The 17,588-nt window shown below is 42.9% G+C and overlaps 1 protein-coding gene across 1 annotated transcript in view; it reads right to left on the bottom strand.

Moving 5' to 3' along the window:
- Positions 1–17,588, bottom strand: part of MYO1E (myosin IE) — a 211,836-nt gene that overhangs the window by 29,083 nt on the left and 165,165 nt on the right. The window contains 4 exon segments of the mRNA XM_065942033.1: positions 5,221–5,366; positions 6,743–6,912; positions 7,119–7,233; positions 11,147–11,291. Coding sequence (XP_065798105.1) covers positions 5,221–5,366; positions 6,743–6,912; positions 7,119–7,233; positions 11,147–11,291 — 576 coding nt within the window.

Below are 17,588 nucleotides of genomic sequence, written 5' to 3'. Positions count from 1 at the left end.
GCTTTCTCTAGTTGCAGCGTGCAGGGGCTTTTCTTGTTGTGGCAAACGGGCTTATTTGCATGTGGGATCTTAGTTCCCTGACCAGGGATCAAACCAGAGTTGCTTGCCTTACAAGGCAGATTTTTAACCCTGGACTACCAGGGAAGTTCCCAATGCTCCTTTCAGTAAACTGAGAACTATAAAGGTAGTTAAAATTAAAAGCAGAAGGAAACAAACCTTATCCAGAACTCTACCACCCACAGATACCAGTAGCACCAGTTTGGGAGCCTACTTAATTTCTCTGAGAAAGTGCAGGTACATGTTGTGTCAGGCCTCCTGGGAAGAGCTTCACCCAACCACAGGGGGAAAGGTTCACTCCCACCTTTTGTGTCCCAGGAATATTCTGGAAACCAGTCTCTCCACACTTGTAAGTTGTGTGCCCCATGTTTACACAGGGATGGCTCCTCCTTCCAGAATGCGGTGGAACACCTTGAGGCAGGGACTATGTCTCACCCACTGCAAATCCAGAGTTGAACACAAGGCTGGTGGACAGTTCAAAAATGCAGAAAACTTCCAGGTTCCCAGAGCTCAAAATCCATAGCAAGTCAAGATTTCAGGAAAGCATCAGGTCAGCGGAGAAGGTCCCTAGTGAAGTAGGCTGTTCTTATTGCCAGAGGGTTAGGGCAACTGGGCAACAAACCATTTTTAGGCAAGAATGTCATGCCCAGGAGGGCTGGGGCCTCTGTCTAAAGCCCACTCCTTCTAATCTTGACTTTCCTAGTATGTACAAGGAAAATCTACTGACCCAGGCAGGCAGCCCCAAGGCTTTTGATCTTAGGCCTTGGGGGGTCAGCAACAGGAAACAGAAGGACTACTAGAAGCTTCACCAGAGAGAGTTCCATATAGGAGATTTTATGTTTCAAACCTCATCAGCTACAATAGGAAGGTAACGAATACAGGCCATTGTATCTTCTGACCACTCTTCCAGGAAATTGAGTTTTTCAAATAAGAGCAAGATGAGGTCAGTTCCTTGATGGCTCAGTGGATAAAGAATCCACCTGCAATGCAGGAGACACAGGAGACCCGGGTTTGATCCCTGGGTTGGGCAGAGCCCCTGAAAGAGGGCATGGCAACCCACTCCAGTATTCTTGCCTGAAGAATCCCATGGACTGAGGAGCCTGGTGGGCTATAGTCCAAAGGGTTGCAGAGTCAGATACAACTAAGTGACTAAGCACACACACACAGGTCACTTCAGTATTTGGACAAGAAGCAGCTCTTGAAGGAGCCTTCAGAAACGATACTTGGCCTTCTATCAGCAGTCCCCCCAAAGGCTTGGAAATATGATGCCCTAAAGACATCAGATATCAGGAGTGTTGTCACCTCTTGATATTCTCACCATGTCTCCACGAAGGCAGAAATGTAGGCTGTCAGTGTTTGGTCTTTTATTTAGATAAGGAGTTTTCCTTTCCCTGTGAGTGACTGTTGTCATCACAGCTCTCTGAGCTATTGGGCCTAATCTATTTTTTTCCTTGTAAGTTAAAAAAAGTTTTAAAAAAATTTCAATTATAATTCAACTAGATATATTTCAGTATACTTAAAAAGGGTAGAGACTTCTAAAAATATGATGTCTATTAAAGTATTAGGAAACACTTTTTATTATGGAAAATTTCAAGTATATTAAAAAGTAGAGTAGCGGAATGAACCACCACATGTCAGGAGGTTTCAACAATGATCAATCCACAGACAGTCAAATTCATCTGCAGTCTCATTCCCCCCACTTCCACACACCGGCTAGGTTATTTTACAGCAGAGTATAATCATATTATTTTATCATCAAACATTTCAGTGTCTATCTCTAAAAGATAAAGCCTTCTTAAATAAAAATAACCACAATATCATTATCACACCTAAAGGAATAAACGATAAATCCTTCATATAAAATATTTGCCAAGTTCCCTGGTGGCTCTGATAGTAAAGAAGTCGCCTGCAATGCAGGAGAACTGAGTTCAATCCCTGGGTTGGGAAGGTCCTCTGGAGAAGGGAATGACAACCCACTCCAGTATTCTTGCCTGCAGAATTCCATGGACAGAGGAGCCTGGCAGGCTACAATCCATGGTCACAAAGAGTTGGACGCAACTGAGTGACTAACACTCATAACACACTTGTAAAATATTTAGTTATTTTACATTTCCCCAAATTGTCCTCTATATTTTCTTGTATGGTTGGTTGGTTTGAATAGGCAGCTCTGAGCCAATTTGGCCTCCCCAGTAGTTATAAGAGTTAGGGACGGGCTGAAAGATCAGGTTTGTAGGACACTTTGATAGTCTGAATTAGAAGCCATCAGGTGATCATTTTAGCCAACAGTCAAGAAGTAAGTTCCATAAAGTCTTCAAAACACACATTATGACTCTCTTCCCAAGTTGAAGACAATTGTTCAAATTTTTCTCTATACTAACACTGAAATATATTGAGAATGCACATGTACACATACCCACACAGATACGTTCTCCTGGTACCACAATCGATTTATTTCTATGTTTGATTCTGCACACTCTATCTGATTACACTCCTAACTTGGTTTAGATTACTAGCCTATCCCTATGGCTGAAAGAAATGAGGCAATGGTTATTAATCCTGGCAAACTGGGGCTCAGTGACTGTAATACACAGAGATAACACCTTTAAATGACTCGGGCTCTTTTTCCCTCCTAAAGTCAGAACAAATTTCAGGCTAAGTACCTCATTTTATTACATTCTCCAACAAGGAAAGGCCACAAGGAAGCAAACATCCAGACCATGAATACTAAAAAGAAAGTGGAAAAAGAATCTGATCTTACTGTGAGACACAGTATCCCCAGAGGCTGTGAAAAAAGGAAAAGACAGAGGGGAAAAAAACTTGAGTGAGAATATCCCACACCTTGATAAGCCTCAGAGACTTGATCAACAAGGCAATGAGTGTCAAAGTGCTAGATACACATGTAGATATACAATGATTAAGCACTGCTTAAGGCCTCTGAGGGCTGCAGACACAGCTAGGCAGTAGTAACAGCAAGAACGACACTCATTCTCAGAGTAGTGAGCAGTTGTGCCCCAGAGCTGTGACTCCTGGGCTTTCAACTGTCAAGTGTGCCCAGCACGTTTTAGCTCACTTAACTTAGCCCGGGTATAGCTTGTTCCCATGCAAGGTAAAAAAAGAAGCTTCCACTTGGATTCCTTGGACCAGCAAGGGCAGTCTCAGGGCCCAGTAACCAGGAGAGTGTGGTTGGCAGGTCATGGCCTGGTCAGCGAGCTGAATGATCAGAAAGACCTTTGGGAAACTGGACAGTTTCTAGTCTGTGAAATCCATGGCACTGAGAGCCACCTGAGGCGCGCTGCAAAGAGCTGCTGATGAACACATCTGCTTACCAGTTCTACCACATCTTGAACTGAAATGTTTTAAACACTTAACGTCACTGCCCTGCCTGGCTCTTTATCAGGAAAATTGGGAACAGACAAAATCAGAAACCACAGTGACATAGGCAAGAACAGACACAACTTAAAATCTGCTTTGGATGATTGCACCAGAGCCAGGGTTTTCCAGCCTGGTAAATCAGTTTCCTGTGTGCACAAAAACCCTGCTTTTTGTCTAAGAGCAGCGATTTTGTCTTGTGTGTGGAATAAGAGTGGAGAGGAGTCCTAACTCTAAGATGCATCCACAGGTAACCAGAACATCTCTAATATTTTAATACAATGGCAGCCCGACACTTGCCCTGGCAGAAGCTGAGGCATCCTCAGAAGGGCCCCAGAACATGACTCAAGGAGGAAGCCTCAAAGGGGCCTTTCTTCCTCTTTTCTCTGCCTTCTGTGGCCTGATGATTTCCTCTCATCACAGGGAACTTAGTCTAGGAGATATTAGCTGGGAGGATTTGGGGAAGTCTCAGCATATGCAGGTCCTTGCCATTTTGTCCTTTATTGTGCCCATCTTTGCGTGAAATGTTCCCTTGGTATCTCCAATTTTCTTAGAGACCTCTAGTCTTTCCCATTCTATTGTTTTCCGCCATTTCTTTGCATTGTTCCCTTAAGAAGGCTTTCTTATCTCTCTTTGCTGTTCTCTGAAACTCTGCATTCAGTTGGGTGTATCTTTCCCTTTGTTCTTTGCCTTTTGTTTCTGTTCTTTTCTCAGCTATTTGTAAGGCCTCCACAGACAACCAGTCAGACTTTTTGCAATAAAGGAAAGAAATGGTATGGACCTAATAGAAGCAGAAGAGATCAAGAAAAGGTGGCAAGAATACACAGAAGAACTCTACAAAAAAGCTCTTAATGACCCAGATAACCATGATGGTATGGACATCCTGGAGTGTAAAGTCAAGTGGGCCTTAAGAAGATTACTACAAACAAAGCTAGTGAAAGTGATGGAATTCCAGCTGAGCTATTTCAAATCTTAAAAGATGATGCTGTCAAAGTGCTGCACTCGTTATGCCAGCAAATTTGGAAATCTCGGCAGTGGCCACGGGACTGCAAAAGGTCCTGTGGTCACAGGACTGGAAAAGGTCCTTCGTTCCAATTCCAAAGAAAGGCAATGCCAAAGAATGTTCAAATTATCGTACAATTGCACTCATTTCATAAACCTGAGTGCTGACGAGAAGAGCAAGGGTGCCTACCTGTGAAGCTGGAGTTGAAGGGAGCATTTGGCAATGACTCCAGGGTTACAGATTATGGAGACCAATTTGTATTCCCCCTCACCCCCGGGGAAATGAACAGGCAGAGGGGCCTCAAGGAGTCCAAAGATACTTCCTATCTAGGACAATCCAAGATCACAGCAAACTAAAAAGCAGCATTGATGACCTAGTGGCCACCTCTGCTCAGGGTTTTCCTGGTGAAATGGGTTAGGTCTTCATCAGGGGCAAGGTGGGTTTGGGGGCAGGACTCAAGAATGATGATCCCCCACTTCAATAACAACAATTATACCCTGTTTGTTTCACAGACTACATTTTTCCCCCTCAGATTTTATAGGAGCAAAGGATCTGAGTATCCCTTGACTAGAGGAGCAGATCAGAAGGTAACTTTTTCTTGTGATTGCAGTACTCCCCGAGACTCAAGAAGATCAGCTCTTCTTAAGGAAGAAGAGAAAAATGGGTTCTCTTCATCGTCACTTTTACAACTGGGGAGCCCGACGGGGCCTCCCTCCAGGCTGTGTTTGGAATAGCAGATGGCAGTGTCGTGCAGAGGTGGGGCTCTCCTGCCCCCACCCTTGGCCACTCACCTGAGGGACACAGACAAGATCCTCTCCATCTCGATCCTCCGCTTTAGCACTTCCTTCACCAGGCCTTTGTCTGGACCCTGTTTGACCTTTTCTCGTCCAATCAAGTATAAGCATTTTGGAGTCAGAAGCAAGTCTCGCTTTACGCTCTGTAAGGACAGGATTTTTATTCTATTTTTTAGGACAGGAGTTTTAGAAAAGTGTCAGAGGGGCAGCAGTCTACACACAGGGCATTGGTGAGCAAGTGAAAGGAAGCTGCTTTAGGCAGTGAACTTCCACTACGATCGGATGGTGAACATGTTGCTTATGATGGTTAGGTTGACATATACAAAACTGATGCTACTTGACTCTCTTTATCTTATAAAAAATGGTAGACTCATATGGATCCACTTAAGGGATGAGGGCAAACCAGCACACAGGATGGCCCTACCAGTGATCTGCTCCAGGATGTTTCTCATACAGGGATCCCTCAAGGGACTCTGCATATGTAATTTTTTGTGAGTCCATTACATTTTTACATTTTAAAAATGATACATTTTCATTTCAATGGTAATTCTTAAAAATCTAATATAAATGTACTGTGTTATATCCAAACAATACTGAGACTTAACATTCATGTTTGCATTCAAACCCGCCACCAGAGCAGCTGGCACCATGTTCAGTTTGTAAGGAGTGATTTGGTTTTGGCAAAACAGCATTATCCTTCTCGTGAAATTAATATCGTTTGTTCTTTATTTTTTTCCCCGACCAAAAACCAAATGAGAAATAACTCACATAAAAAGCTCTTAATGGCCCATAATCTATTATGGATTCAGATTTCACTATTAGGGTCAAAATTTTATTAGGCAAAAGGAAAAAGACAATGACTAAAGAAAGAGGTTAAAAAAAAAACCAGCTGTCCCTCAGTGGCTCTGTCAAAGCCCCGCGTAGTCATTTGCCCAGGGAAAATGGATAAGAACACTTCACTCATTCAATCTTTTGATCCAATGAGTCTATTCCTAAAAATTTACTCTAAAAGCATAAGTAGACAAATGCACAAAGCCATGTGAAAGAATGCTCTTGAGTATCCTTTTATTTATGACGGTAAAAAAAAAAATATCATGGGAAGAGATTAATAAGAAACTGGCTCAAAATAATAGTGAAGCAACTGTTGAATGGGATACTATGCAGCTAAACAAAACAATTTATACTGACATATCTATTAATACAGAAAGTTCTCCCTGGTGTATTTTAGGAAGAAACCAACGCAGAACACAAACCAGCATGTAAGGTAGATTTCAGTTTTGTAAAACCAAATATACAAATGTATGTCTGCATAAAAACATTCTAAAGGATGCCCACAAAATGTTAACAGTGATTGTTTCTGGGTATAGGTGGCTATTTTTCTCTTGGCTTATCTGCATTTTCCACATTTATCTACAATGGACATGTTCTGTTTTGGTAATCCCAAAAGCAAAATGATGAGTTATTTTTAGAACTAAGGAACCCGTTTGGTGACTCGCAGGGATGGGCAGTCAGTGCGTACCTTGAACCTCCTGTCATACTTGGTCACTGTGTCTGCAAAATCGATCTTCTCCCTCTTGCCCACAAATTGCTGGAGTTCTGGGTGCTCCTCCATTCCAATGTAGTCCCCGATGAAGTTCCTGTTAATACTGTTTCTCCGTCTCTCCTTCTTGTTCAACAGAAGGTTGGAGGCTGCAGTTCCCAAAAGGGTAGAGAAGGGAGAAGGGTCAGTCCCCTACAAAGAGGAAAATGCTCCGTGTGCAAAGACACAGAGACTCTAAATGAATGCAAGACTGCAACGAACAGTATGTGCAAAGTACGATAAACCTGTAACTTCATCTAAGCTCAAAAATATTCTTGAGATTTGGTAAATGAAAGCAATAAAATGACTATAATACCCTCTTCTCTCATTTGGACATATTTCTTCCGGGCCACGAATTTCCTCCATGATTTCTGGATCACTCGAGCATACCCATCGTACTTTCGTTCCCTCATTTCTTCTAGAAGAAAGAGCTGTGAATAGGGAGAAGACAAGTGTGAGTCAGTTCACAGCATCTGAACATTACTTTCTTGGATATTCCAAGGACACTCAGTTTAGTCAAGGACACAATGGGAAGCAGCTTCTCAGACTCACAAACAAAGGTGAAAAAAATGTGTTGCTTATGGTCACTATAACTTTTATATATAAATATACAGAGACAAGATATTTACACATACTTTAAAAGTTTGTTTAAAAACGAGTTCATTTTTGGTTGCACTGGGTCTTCGTCACTGCATGCAGGCTGTCTCTAGCTGTGTTGAGTGGGGCTACTCTGGTGCTGCACGTGCTTCTCTTGTTGTGGAGCATGGGCTCCAGGCACACTGGGTCAGTGGATGTGGCACATGGGCTTAGTTGCTCCACAGCATGTGGAATCTTCCTGGACCAGGGATCAAACCCACATCCCCTGCACTGGCAATGGATTCTCATCCACTGTACCACCACAGAAGTCCTTATACATATTCTTTTATTAAAAAATAGTGGAAAATAGTTGGATCTGAGTATATTCAGTTGGACCTTAATGATGGTGTCTGCCAAACCTTGTTCCTAACCTCTCTAAGAATCAAATGAGTGATTCAACACACACCCATTTATTTCCCACCTTGATCCAAAGAGGATATTAAGTGGCTAGATCAAATGAGCTCATGGAGGCAGCTTTAGTGTTGGATATAGCCTCTTACTAGAATTTTCCAGCTTTTGCAGAAAGCATGTGCTGCTGTGGAAAGAGGGCTGCCCAACTTTTGGTTTCATGAAAGTACAGACTTCTTGCCTCACACAAATCTATAGGGAGCCATTGGGCGGAGGATAATAACCAGTGATTGGAGCTGGACATATGATGTGTTAATAAGGACTTGGATTCACCAAAAGGGGCTGACACTCAAGTCATCTTAATGATGAATACTGTTGTACACCACTCACCAAAGCTCTAGAGTAATGAAGACGACAGCAAACAGCTGTAATAAACTGAGTACCCTCAATGGATCAGGAATCATTCTAGATGCTTTACACATGTTACTTCATTCAACCACTCAACAACTACATGTACCATTTATTTGCATTATCTCCAACTAACAGAGGAGAACATCAGTACTAAGATTGGGTGGAGCTGGAAAGTGAACTGAGGTCTTTCAGGTTCTGCCAGGCTCCTCCTCACTTGGACATAGAATCTGCATCTAATCAACTCATAAAATGGTGGGAAACTCTTATTCACCTAGGAAGTAGTTTACATGACTCTCTAGGAATAAAAAAAAGACCAATAAAAACCCAAAGTAATGATGATGGATGTCATTGTAAAAACATTCCAGAACTAAACAAGCAAATTTGGTTTGAAGACAGCTGGGCTTGATTTGTTGTCTCGGTTTATCTGGGTTTGTACCCTGGAGCCAGTGATCTCTCCTCCTGACATTCAACTTCTTTTTCTCACAGCTCCACCTCAAACTCAACATATCAAGAGAGGGGCACTTCATTCCGCAGCCATCAGTGCCATAAACAATAAATAAAGGTGCATATTTCAAGAACAAAAAATTTTTTCAACAGCTGGACAGAATGTTTAAAAATCTGAGCCCAGCAGTTGCCTGGAAGATTATCCATTGGTGTTTTCTTATCTTCTGTGTTGGGTTTCTGAGTAAGGCTTATTTTCTTCTTCTTTCCCAGAACTATTTTGAAAGCGTCATAGAAAATATACTTGTGACTCAGAAAGGATGAAGAATCAACCAATTCCCAACTTCCTATAGACTAGTTCAAAGATGAGCTGGTTTTTAGGTTCTTTCCAAAAGCCATAGAGGTTAGAAATCAGGGAGGTTCAACAAGAAAGAGAGACAGAGGGAGAAGAAGAGAGAAAAGCAAAAAGCATGGACACATGTAACAAAACCAAACCAAACTCTCTGATGCTTGTCTAATGTGGGTTCTTAAAGTAAATGGGTTATTTTGTAAATTCAGCACATTTAGTATAAATGTTAAAGCAAAATCACAGGGTAGATTTTTAAAAACCTTTTTTTTGGGCCATGACTTTTTTGTGGCATGTAGGATCTTAGTTCCCCAACCAGGGATGGAACCCATGCCCCCCACAGTGGAAGTGTGGGGTCTTAACCAATGGACTGCCAGGGAAGTCCCTAAAAAATAAAAAAAGTGTTTGCAATGTCAGGGCTAGATATGGATGGATGAGTAATGCGGGGAGGGGAGAGAGTAGTAATGATGGGTGTGTGTGTGAAAAAATGGGGGAGAGGAAGAGTCAAGTGAAGGTAAAAAAGCAACTGGGAGGAAAACACGGAAAAGAAAAACCAAAAATAAATCTTGATTTGAAAGTAAAATCGCAAAGCTCAACTGAATCAGGAAAAAAAAAAGCATGAAAAACATTGAGGCTGTTTCTGTGAAAATTCAGCAAGTCGAAAAAGTAAAAACAGAGGAGCGGGTATAAAACAGAAGAGTTCTCCATTGTACCGATAAATCACTCCATCCTGTTTTAGAAAGAACAGGAACTGTTCTGTGGGTTGCTTAATGGTGTATGACACAACATTTTCATTTTATATTTGGAAATGAAATTGCTGTGAAGCTCCAAATAACTCAAAGTGGAAAATGCTACCACAAACTTTTCATACGGGTTCTATCGATGTGTGCCACTTACTTATTTAACAGCCTTTAAAGTCATTCAGTTACGACCATTAGCATTTCTGGTCTCAGGCTGATCCTGGGAGGCAGGCAGAACAGCAGTGATGGGGCCCCTTCTAGTGGAGAAAACGCATGGCAGGACCAGAATTTGCCTAGAGTCAAGGGTTTCCATTATGACCAACACTGCAGGTTCTCTTGGTGATATGGTGACTACTTTTGCCAAATTCACCACCAACTCTTTTTTTTTTTTTTTTGGCTACACCACATGGTTGCAGAATCTTAGTTCCCCAACCAGGGATCGGAACTGTGCCCCACTGCAGTGGAAGCAAAGAGCCCTAAGGACTGAACCTCCAGGGATAGACTCTTGAAAATAGTCTTGTGATTATTACAGGAACCTCAAGAAATGGTGATACCCACCCCCGGTTAGTTCCAGTAGTTTCTCCAGCTTAAAAATTGTCTTCGTTTTTAATCTGGAATTATCTTCATTCCACACCCCCAGAGCTATGGGGCAGAAGGACTGAGGGGCTGTGTTGGGTTCCTGCTCAAACTGAGAACTTCCTGTGAACAATCATTCAGCTCAGGGTGACCACATGCTCCACAGGAAAGATTGAGAGGTTCCACTAAATTAATCTGTGGAGGTCTGATAAGTTTGTAAATTGTAAAACCTATGTGTTTTGAGTTCCTTACTGGTAAATATCTGTATCCTTTAAGATTGGAGATTTCTCCTTCTATCTATTGGTCTCCTCAAAGTCCTTTCTGGGTTTCCTCATGGTCTTCAAGGTATAGTCCTGGGAATTCTCACTCCCAGGCTCTGCTCCACCTTTATGTGACATGACTTGTTGGGTATCACCTAGGTGAGGATGTAGGTTAACCCAAGCCTCCTTTCTGGGCAAAGAAGTACCTATTAGCTGAGACACTACTGCACACTAAAAATAATTATTGGGCACCTCTTCTGAGCCACTTCCCTCGTGAAGCTCTGCGTACACAAAGGCACACAAAACAGACCCTGACCTCAAGGCATTGACCATCTAGAATGGGAGAGAGATAATAAGTATGAAAAGAAAAGCTCTTGTGATGATAGCTGTGTATCCAAGCTGAGGACTCTGAAGGTGCTAGGGTGTGGGGCATGAACCACACACAGACTCGGAGCAGCGGAAAGCCTTCTTTGAGGAACTGACATTTAAGACAAGGACCACGGGATGAAGTAAAGAAACCAGGCACATGGTGGGGAGGGGGCTGAGAGGGGGCCACAGGGAGAGGCGTGGCCCAGAGAAAACTCACAGATTCGGGGGCTTTGATGAACACCTTGCTCTTCCCTAGCTGGAACTGGTCACTGTCCATGTTGACAGACTGCAGCAAGTGCAGGACGCCTTGTTTCTCATCCCCCTTCCATGAGGGCCAGGTGGCTTTCGTCAGGATGGCATACCTGTGAGGAAAACAAGGGAGAGAAGAATAAGGCTTGGCCTGGACGCCCCCCAAAGGCACCTAGTGCTGCTGAAGTCCTAGCCATCCCCTCACCTCCCTCCCAAGACTCAGGCATAGACCTTGACAACTGCAAAAACCCACTGGGTCTGGTATGCCCATTTCAGAGCCGCCACCTACTCTTTCCTTCTCCAACCGTTTCCATGCTAACGCCCTGAAGAAAGTCTGCTTTTCCTTTCTACCACTGTCTAAAAATAGCATCGCTGAAGGTCACCAACGACACTCTTCTGGCAAAATCAAATGGTCTTTTCTCAACACTGATTTCCCCTGATTTCTTGGGAGCACTTAACAGTCAACGTGAAGAGTTTTATGAAGCTCCCCATAAGCAGCTGTTACGATTACGATGGATCAGCTTTCATCCGCGGAGTTCTCTGCATCTTGAGTCAAGAGGCCCTGGTGACCGGTCCTCAGCTACTCTCCAGTCTCATCTCTGCTCTCCTCTGGCTCACTCCGCTCCTGGGAGGATGGCCTTCCCTTCCTGCACACTTTCCCGCTTCAGAGCCTTCGCCCACGCTATTCGCTCTGCCAGATGTGCTGGTCTCCAAACCCCTCAGGGGGCTGGCTCCTACCCAGGGGTTGGGGGTGTAGCGGGGAGGGTTCTCCCCTTCAACGACGCTTCCATAGAAACCTTTTTGGATGACCCATGCAAAAACTGTCCCCTTTGCTATTTTCTCTCATAGAAAATATTTTGCCTTCAGAGTATATATCAGTTTGTAACAATAGTCATGTCTGTACCTATTCAGGTAATTTATGTCACCCCCATGGGGATAGGAGCTCCATGAGGGGTGTCATATCTGTGGGGCTCACCCTGCACATCTGGCACCTGATACAATGCCAGGAACACGGCAGGAAAGAGTCACCTGTTGTAACTAAAACGTGCTCTCTGCATCAGGTGCTGTTCTTGGTGCAGTTGCTGCTGCTGCTGAGTCACTTCAGTCGTGTCTGACTCTGTGTGACCCCATAGACGGCAGCCCACCAGGCTCCCCCGTCCCTGGGATTCCCCAGGCAAGAACACGGGAGTGGGTTGCCATTTCCTTCTCCAATACATGAAAGTGAAAAGTGAAAGTGAAGTCGCTTAGTCCTGTCTGACTCTTCGAGACCCATGGACTGCAGCCTACCAGGCTCCTCTGTCCATGGGATTTTCCAGGCAAGAGTACTGGAGTGGGCTGCCATTGCCTTCCCCGTATTGGTGCAGTAGATTTCTTTATTTCTATAGCAACCTCTGTCAGCTGGTCTTCCCATTTTGCAAAACAGGAAAGAGAGGAAAATAGAGAACTACCTAAGGCTACTCAGCTAGCAGATGTCAGAGCTGAGATTTGAACCCCAGACTGTTTCTTTCATCACGGCAGTACATACAAGACATGGATTGGTATATGTGTAAACCTTTCCTTTACAGATGATACAGTCTACTACATTTGTCTATGTTAGAAACATCATAATTATGTAAGTGAAAGTGAAAGTCGCTCAGTCATGTCTGACTCTTTGCCACCCCATGGTCCCCATACAGTCCATGGAATTCTCCAGGCAAGAATACTGGAGTGGGTAGCCTTTCCGTTCTCCAGCGGATCTTCCCGACCCAGGAATCAAACTAAGGTCTCCTGCATTGCAGGCGGATTCTTTACCCACTGAGCTATGAGGGAAGCCCAATTATTAAGAGGCTAACCTCATAGAGGAGAGAGAAGCCTATTATAGAATGTCAGATACAAAAGGTACCAAAGACTTGAGGTAGAAGGAAGGGAGAGAAGGAAGGAGGGACGGAGGGGAAATTAGAGGATAGTATGGGTGAGAAATTGGAGGGGGTGTTCTATGTGCAGGCACATCTAGAAGACAAGCAATGAATGGGCCCCAGGCCTCTAAAGAAGCCCCCATCCTCCTCTGTTCTCAGAAGCTGCTACGAGGAGTAGGCTCACTAATGGCATCAAAGGGAGAAGGGAACCTTGACAAGCAGAGAGGCTCTGCCTTCAGGATCCAGGGCTCTCTAAGAGGACACAAGCAGGCACATCACACACTTAGAGCCAGCTGGTTGGGACTAAGGTGATTCTAGGGACTCTCTCTGCTCCTCCTAAATATCCACATTCTGCCTGATAATATTAATTTCCTCGAGAAGCAAATCCTCCTATTCACTAATTAGAGATAAAAAGCTTAAAAATGAAAATGTCTATCTGAAGCCACATATTAGCATGAGTACATTTCATATGTGGCATAATAAAGGCGGCTATACCAATTAAGCCTCACAGAAATGACAGCAGAGATGCTACTGGGGGATCTCACTGGTGAAGAAGTAGTAATATATCTGTAATCTAAAGGGAGGAGGGAGAAAGTTCATGCAGGGCATGGATGCAAAAGGAAAGAACAGATCAAGGTGACATGTTTCTTCTAAGAGTGCGATTTTGCTTGGCTTGATTTAATCCAATCAAAACAATAAACCAAAGTATTTTTATTGTGCAACTACAAATAGGTATCTCTTTGTAATTCACATCAATCCCCTATTAAAATAATACTGTATTTCTCTCTTTCTTTTTTTAATAGAAAGGAACTTGGTTTCCAGAGACTTTTTCTTCTGTTTCCTGACAAGACCTATAAGAGTTTGGGTCTGGGTAAGACATGGGAATTGCCTGTCCCTTTGACCATAGACCACTTGTGGTGGTTCCCTTTGCTTTTAGGAAGACTGGCAGCATTCTCACTTTCTTTTGTACTTCACTGGAGAGACCAGAGCATAATTCTAGTACAATATTCTCTCACTATGTAAGTACACCCAGTTCACTCCTGTTTCTCCAGGACATACTGGTGAGAATGGGTTCATAGGCAATGGGATGCTGCCTAATAGGTGCTTATGATAATTTTGCAGAGATGAAAAAAAAAAATTGCAGAGATAAGCATAATGACTTACACTCCTTTCATCAAGTGTTTTCCGTTTAAGACCAATATTTTATCCCAAGGCCTTTGCACTGGCTGTTGTCACTGCCTAGAATTCCCTTCCTTGCCCCTAGTCTGCAAGGCTCCTTTAAAAAAATTTTTTTAATGTATTTTTGGTTGTGCTAGGTCTTTGTTGCTGCTCACAAGCTTTCTCTGGTTGCAGCAAGTAGGGGCTACTCTCTAGGTATGGTGCGCAGCTTCTCATTGCGGTGGCTTCTCTAGTTGGGGAACACGGGCTCTAGGGTGAACGGGCTTGTGCAGTTGTGACGAGGGGCTCTAAAGCACGGGCTCAGTAGCTGTGGCCCACAAGCTTGGCTGCTCTGAGGCATGTGGGATCTTCCTAAACCAGGGATCGAACTTGTGCCCCCTGCACTGGCAGGTGGATTCTTAACCACTGCACCACCAGGAAAGTCCTACAAGGCTTCTTGTAATTGCCCAGATGACCAATCCAATGGTTCCTCCTCAGAGGAAAGCCAGCCCAAACTTGTGACCTCCAGCTTCTGGCACTTGGATTTAAGGATGTGTCTGATCCCCAAGGACACTAAAAAGTCCTGGGAGCCATCAGGACACTCGTGACACTCCGTGCTTGAGATAATAAAAGTATAAACTGATTCAATTACTCACAGTGGATCACAGGATGAGAAAGTCACTGACAGACTCTGGACAAATCCTGTTACAATCCCAGACTCATACACCTTACGGAAAACAGCACTGTCTCTGGAAAAATATTCCTTGCCCACTGACAGATATATGGCCTTGTAGCCATTTTTGAGTAGGAGGCTAAACACATACTTTATATTGAAAAACAAATTTTCTTTCTGAACTTTGTATTATCCTCCCAGTACTTTCAAATCAAAACAAAAATATGACAACATCAAAAGAGTCTGCTTTGTGTAAGACAGGGAGGCCCGTCTGTCTCTTCTAAAAGGAAAGGCCCACAGCAGGAGAGCTAAGCAGGAAGGCATCTAAGGATAAAATCATTTCTGAAAAAGGCCCTCGACACGAAGGGCATGACAGATATGCACTAAATGCTGACTCTGGAAAGTACCAGTCATGCAGCCACACAGCTAGCCTGGTACTTGAGAGAGGTCCGGATATTAGAACTAGATAATTTCACAGCTCATTTAAGGAGCTGCTGCAAACAAATAATGCAGCCTGCTCAGGGCACCCCAGACACTTTGGCCAAGAGTGTGGACTTCCTGCTCCCCACAGAGTGGCGGAGTTCACAGAGTGACTGCTTACGGAAGTCAGGTCTGTCAGTTTGTTTTAAAATAACATGGAAGGAAGGAATCAGTTTCTCAAAAGAAAAAAAAAATTAAGGTAAAATTAAAAAAAAAAAATCTGATCCATTTTCAATAGCAATGCCAATTAGAGAGAATCTGAAAATATCGAATAAAGAGTTTTTAAGTACAGGAGCTTCCCTGGTGGCTCAGTGGTAAAGAACCTGCCTGCCAATGCAGGGGACACGGGTTCAATCCCTGTTCCGGGAAGATCCCACACGCTGCGGAGCAACTATGACCATGTAACACAACTACTGAGCCTGTGCCCTAGAATTGGTGAATCACAACTACTGAGCCCGTGTGTTACAACTACCAAGGCCTGCACACCTGGGTTCTTCTGTGTTCTGCAAAAACACAACTGCTATGAGAAGCCCGTGCACCACAATGAAGAGTGGCCCCCACTCTCTGTAACTAGAGAAAGCCTGTGCAAAGCAACAAAGACCTAGGGCAGCCAAAAAATGAATTCATCTTAAAAAAGAACTTTAAATAAAAAAGAAAAAGTTTTTAAGTATAGAAAAAATATTGAAGGAGAATAAAACTAGAAACATTTTGGAATTGTTGAGGGCAAGCCTTTTGAAATTAAGGCAAGTCGGAGGAAATACTTCTTGTTCACTATTTTCTGTATTTAACTTTCTTCCCTCTTAATTAAAAAAGGGTATTTTCAAAGAAATGCAGTTCTGTGAAAAACCTTAATGATAATCTAAGCCACGGGGCTCTCAACTGACTTTGTCTTACCAGGCCACATGGGGCAATGTCCAGATACAGTTTTGCGTGTCACAACTGGGGGAAAATAAGGGTGGGATTGGTACTATTGGCATCTAGTAGGTAGAAGCCAAGAAGGTTGCTAAACATCCTACAATGTCCAAGACAGCCTCACACAAGGACTCATCCAAACCAAAATGTCAATAGCTGAGGCTGAGAAATCCTGTCCTAAGCTAGTGCCGGCCATCTGTTTAAAGAAGAGCAAAGCCTTTCATAATTAACATCCCAGTTGTCTGTCAGCAAATGGATGCTGCTACAGTGATGCAAGAGCACTCCAAATTTGTTTTCTAACCTTCCTAAAGACTTCTTTTCATATTGCCGTGCTTACGCTAGAGGTGTAGTGGGCCTTTTAATTCAGAGAGCCCTGATGGTGAATTTTATTCCTAGTTTAATCAGCCTCCAAAATCATCAGCGATCTTGAATGTGTGGGGACGAAAATCAACGAAGTTTTACTGTATGGAATGATCCACCCTTTGGCCAAGCCCCTCCTGACCTTCCACATCAATGACCTTCCACAGGTGGTGACCCACATTGATAAGCAGTAGATCAGCCATCCCTATCCCTCGGCAGAAGAAACAACATCCTCAGAGGGAAAGCTACTCTATCAGAAACACTGGATTTCAAAGATGGCAATTAAGTTCTTCTCCTTCCTAAACCTCTTTGTTACATAAAATCTGAATTTAAAAAAATGTTCTTATATCTTGCTCCTGTATCATATGCCAGGAAGACATAATTATTTTCTGATTAAAACAGTAAATATGGCTTCCTTCTTTCTAAAGGAAATTAAATAAATGTAGAACATCAGTGAAACTCCACTAATTTAGAGTCACTAGAGAAGTTAGAATCATGTAGTATTTTAAGAACACTAAATTTTATCCTTTTTAAAGACAACACAAAGTAAGAAAAATTTAGCACAGATCCTGCCAAATGTACTTTAATAGAAATATAAAAATCAGTTTATGTTTGGACAAAAAACTTGAGGTTAAATACCTTAAGGTTATTAAATATTTTCGTGAAATTGTCTCCACACTATTAATTTGCTCAGTCAGTTAAATGTCAGTCCCTCCCCATGTCACAATTACCATGAATTTCTGAACTGATGTATCAGTCTGAACAGGCAAAATACTCAATTTTACTTAAAATAAATGATGCTTTAAAATGATTTATTCACAATAAATGATGCTAAAAATAACTGTTATAACTTAATACTAAAAAGACAAGTAATTTAAAAGTCATCAAAGGACTGGACAGACATTTCTCTAACAGCTAGTAAGCACATAGAA

This window comes from Muntiacus reevesi, chromosome 7 (assembly GCF_963930625.1).
Source record: "Muntiacus reevesi chromosome 7, mMunRee1.1, whole genome shotgun sequence".
Taxonomy (NCBI): Eukaryota; Metazoa; Chordata; class Mammalia; order Artiodactyla; family Cervidae; genus Muntiacus; species Muntiacus reevesi.
This window is presented reverse-complemented; position numbering and strand designations above follow the sequence as displayed.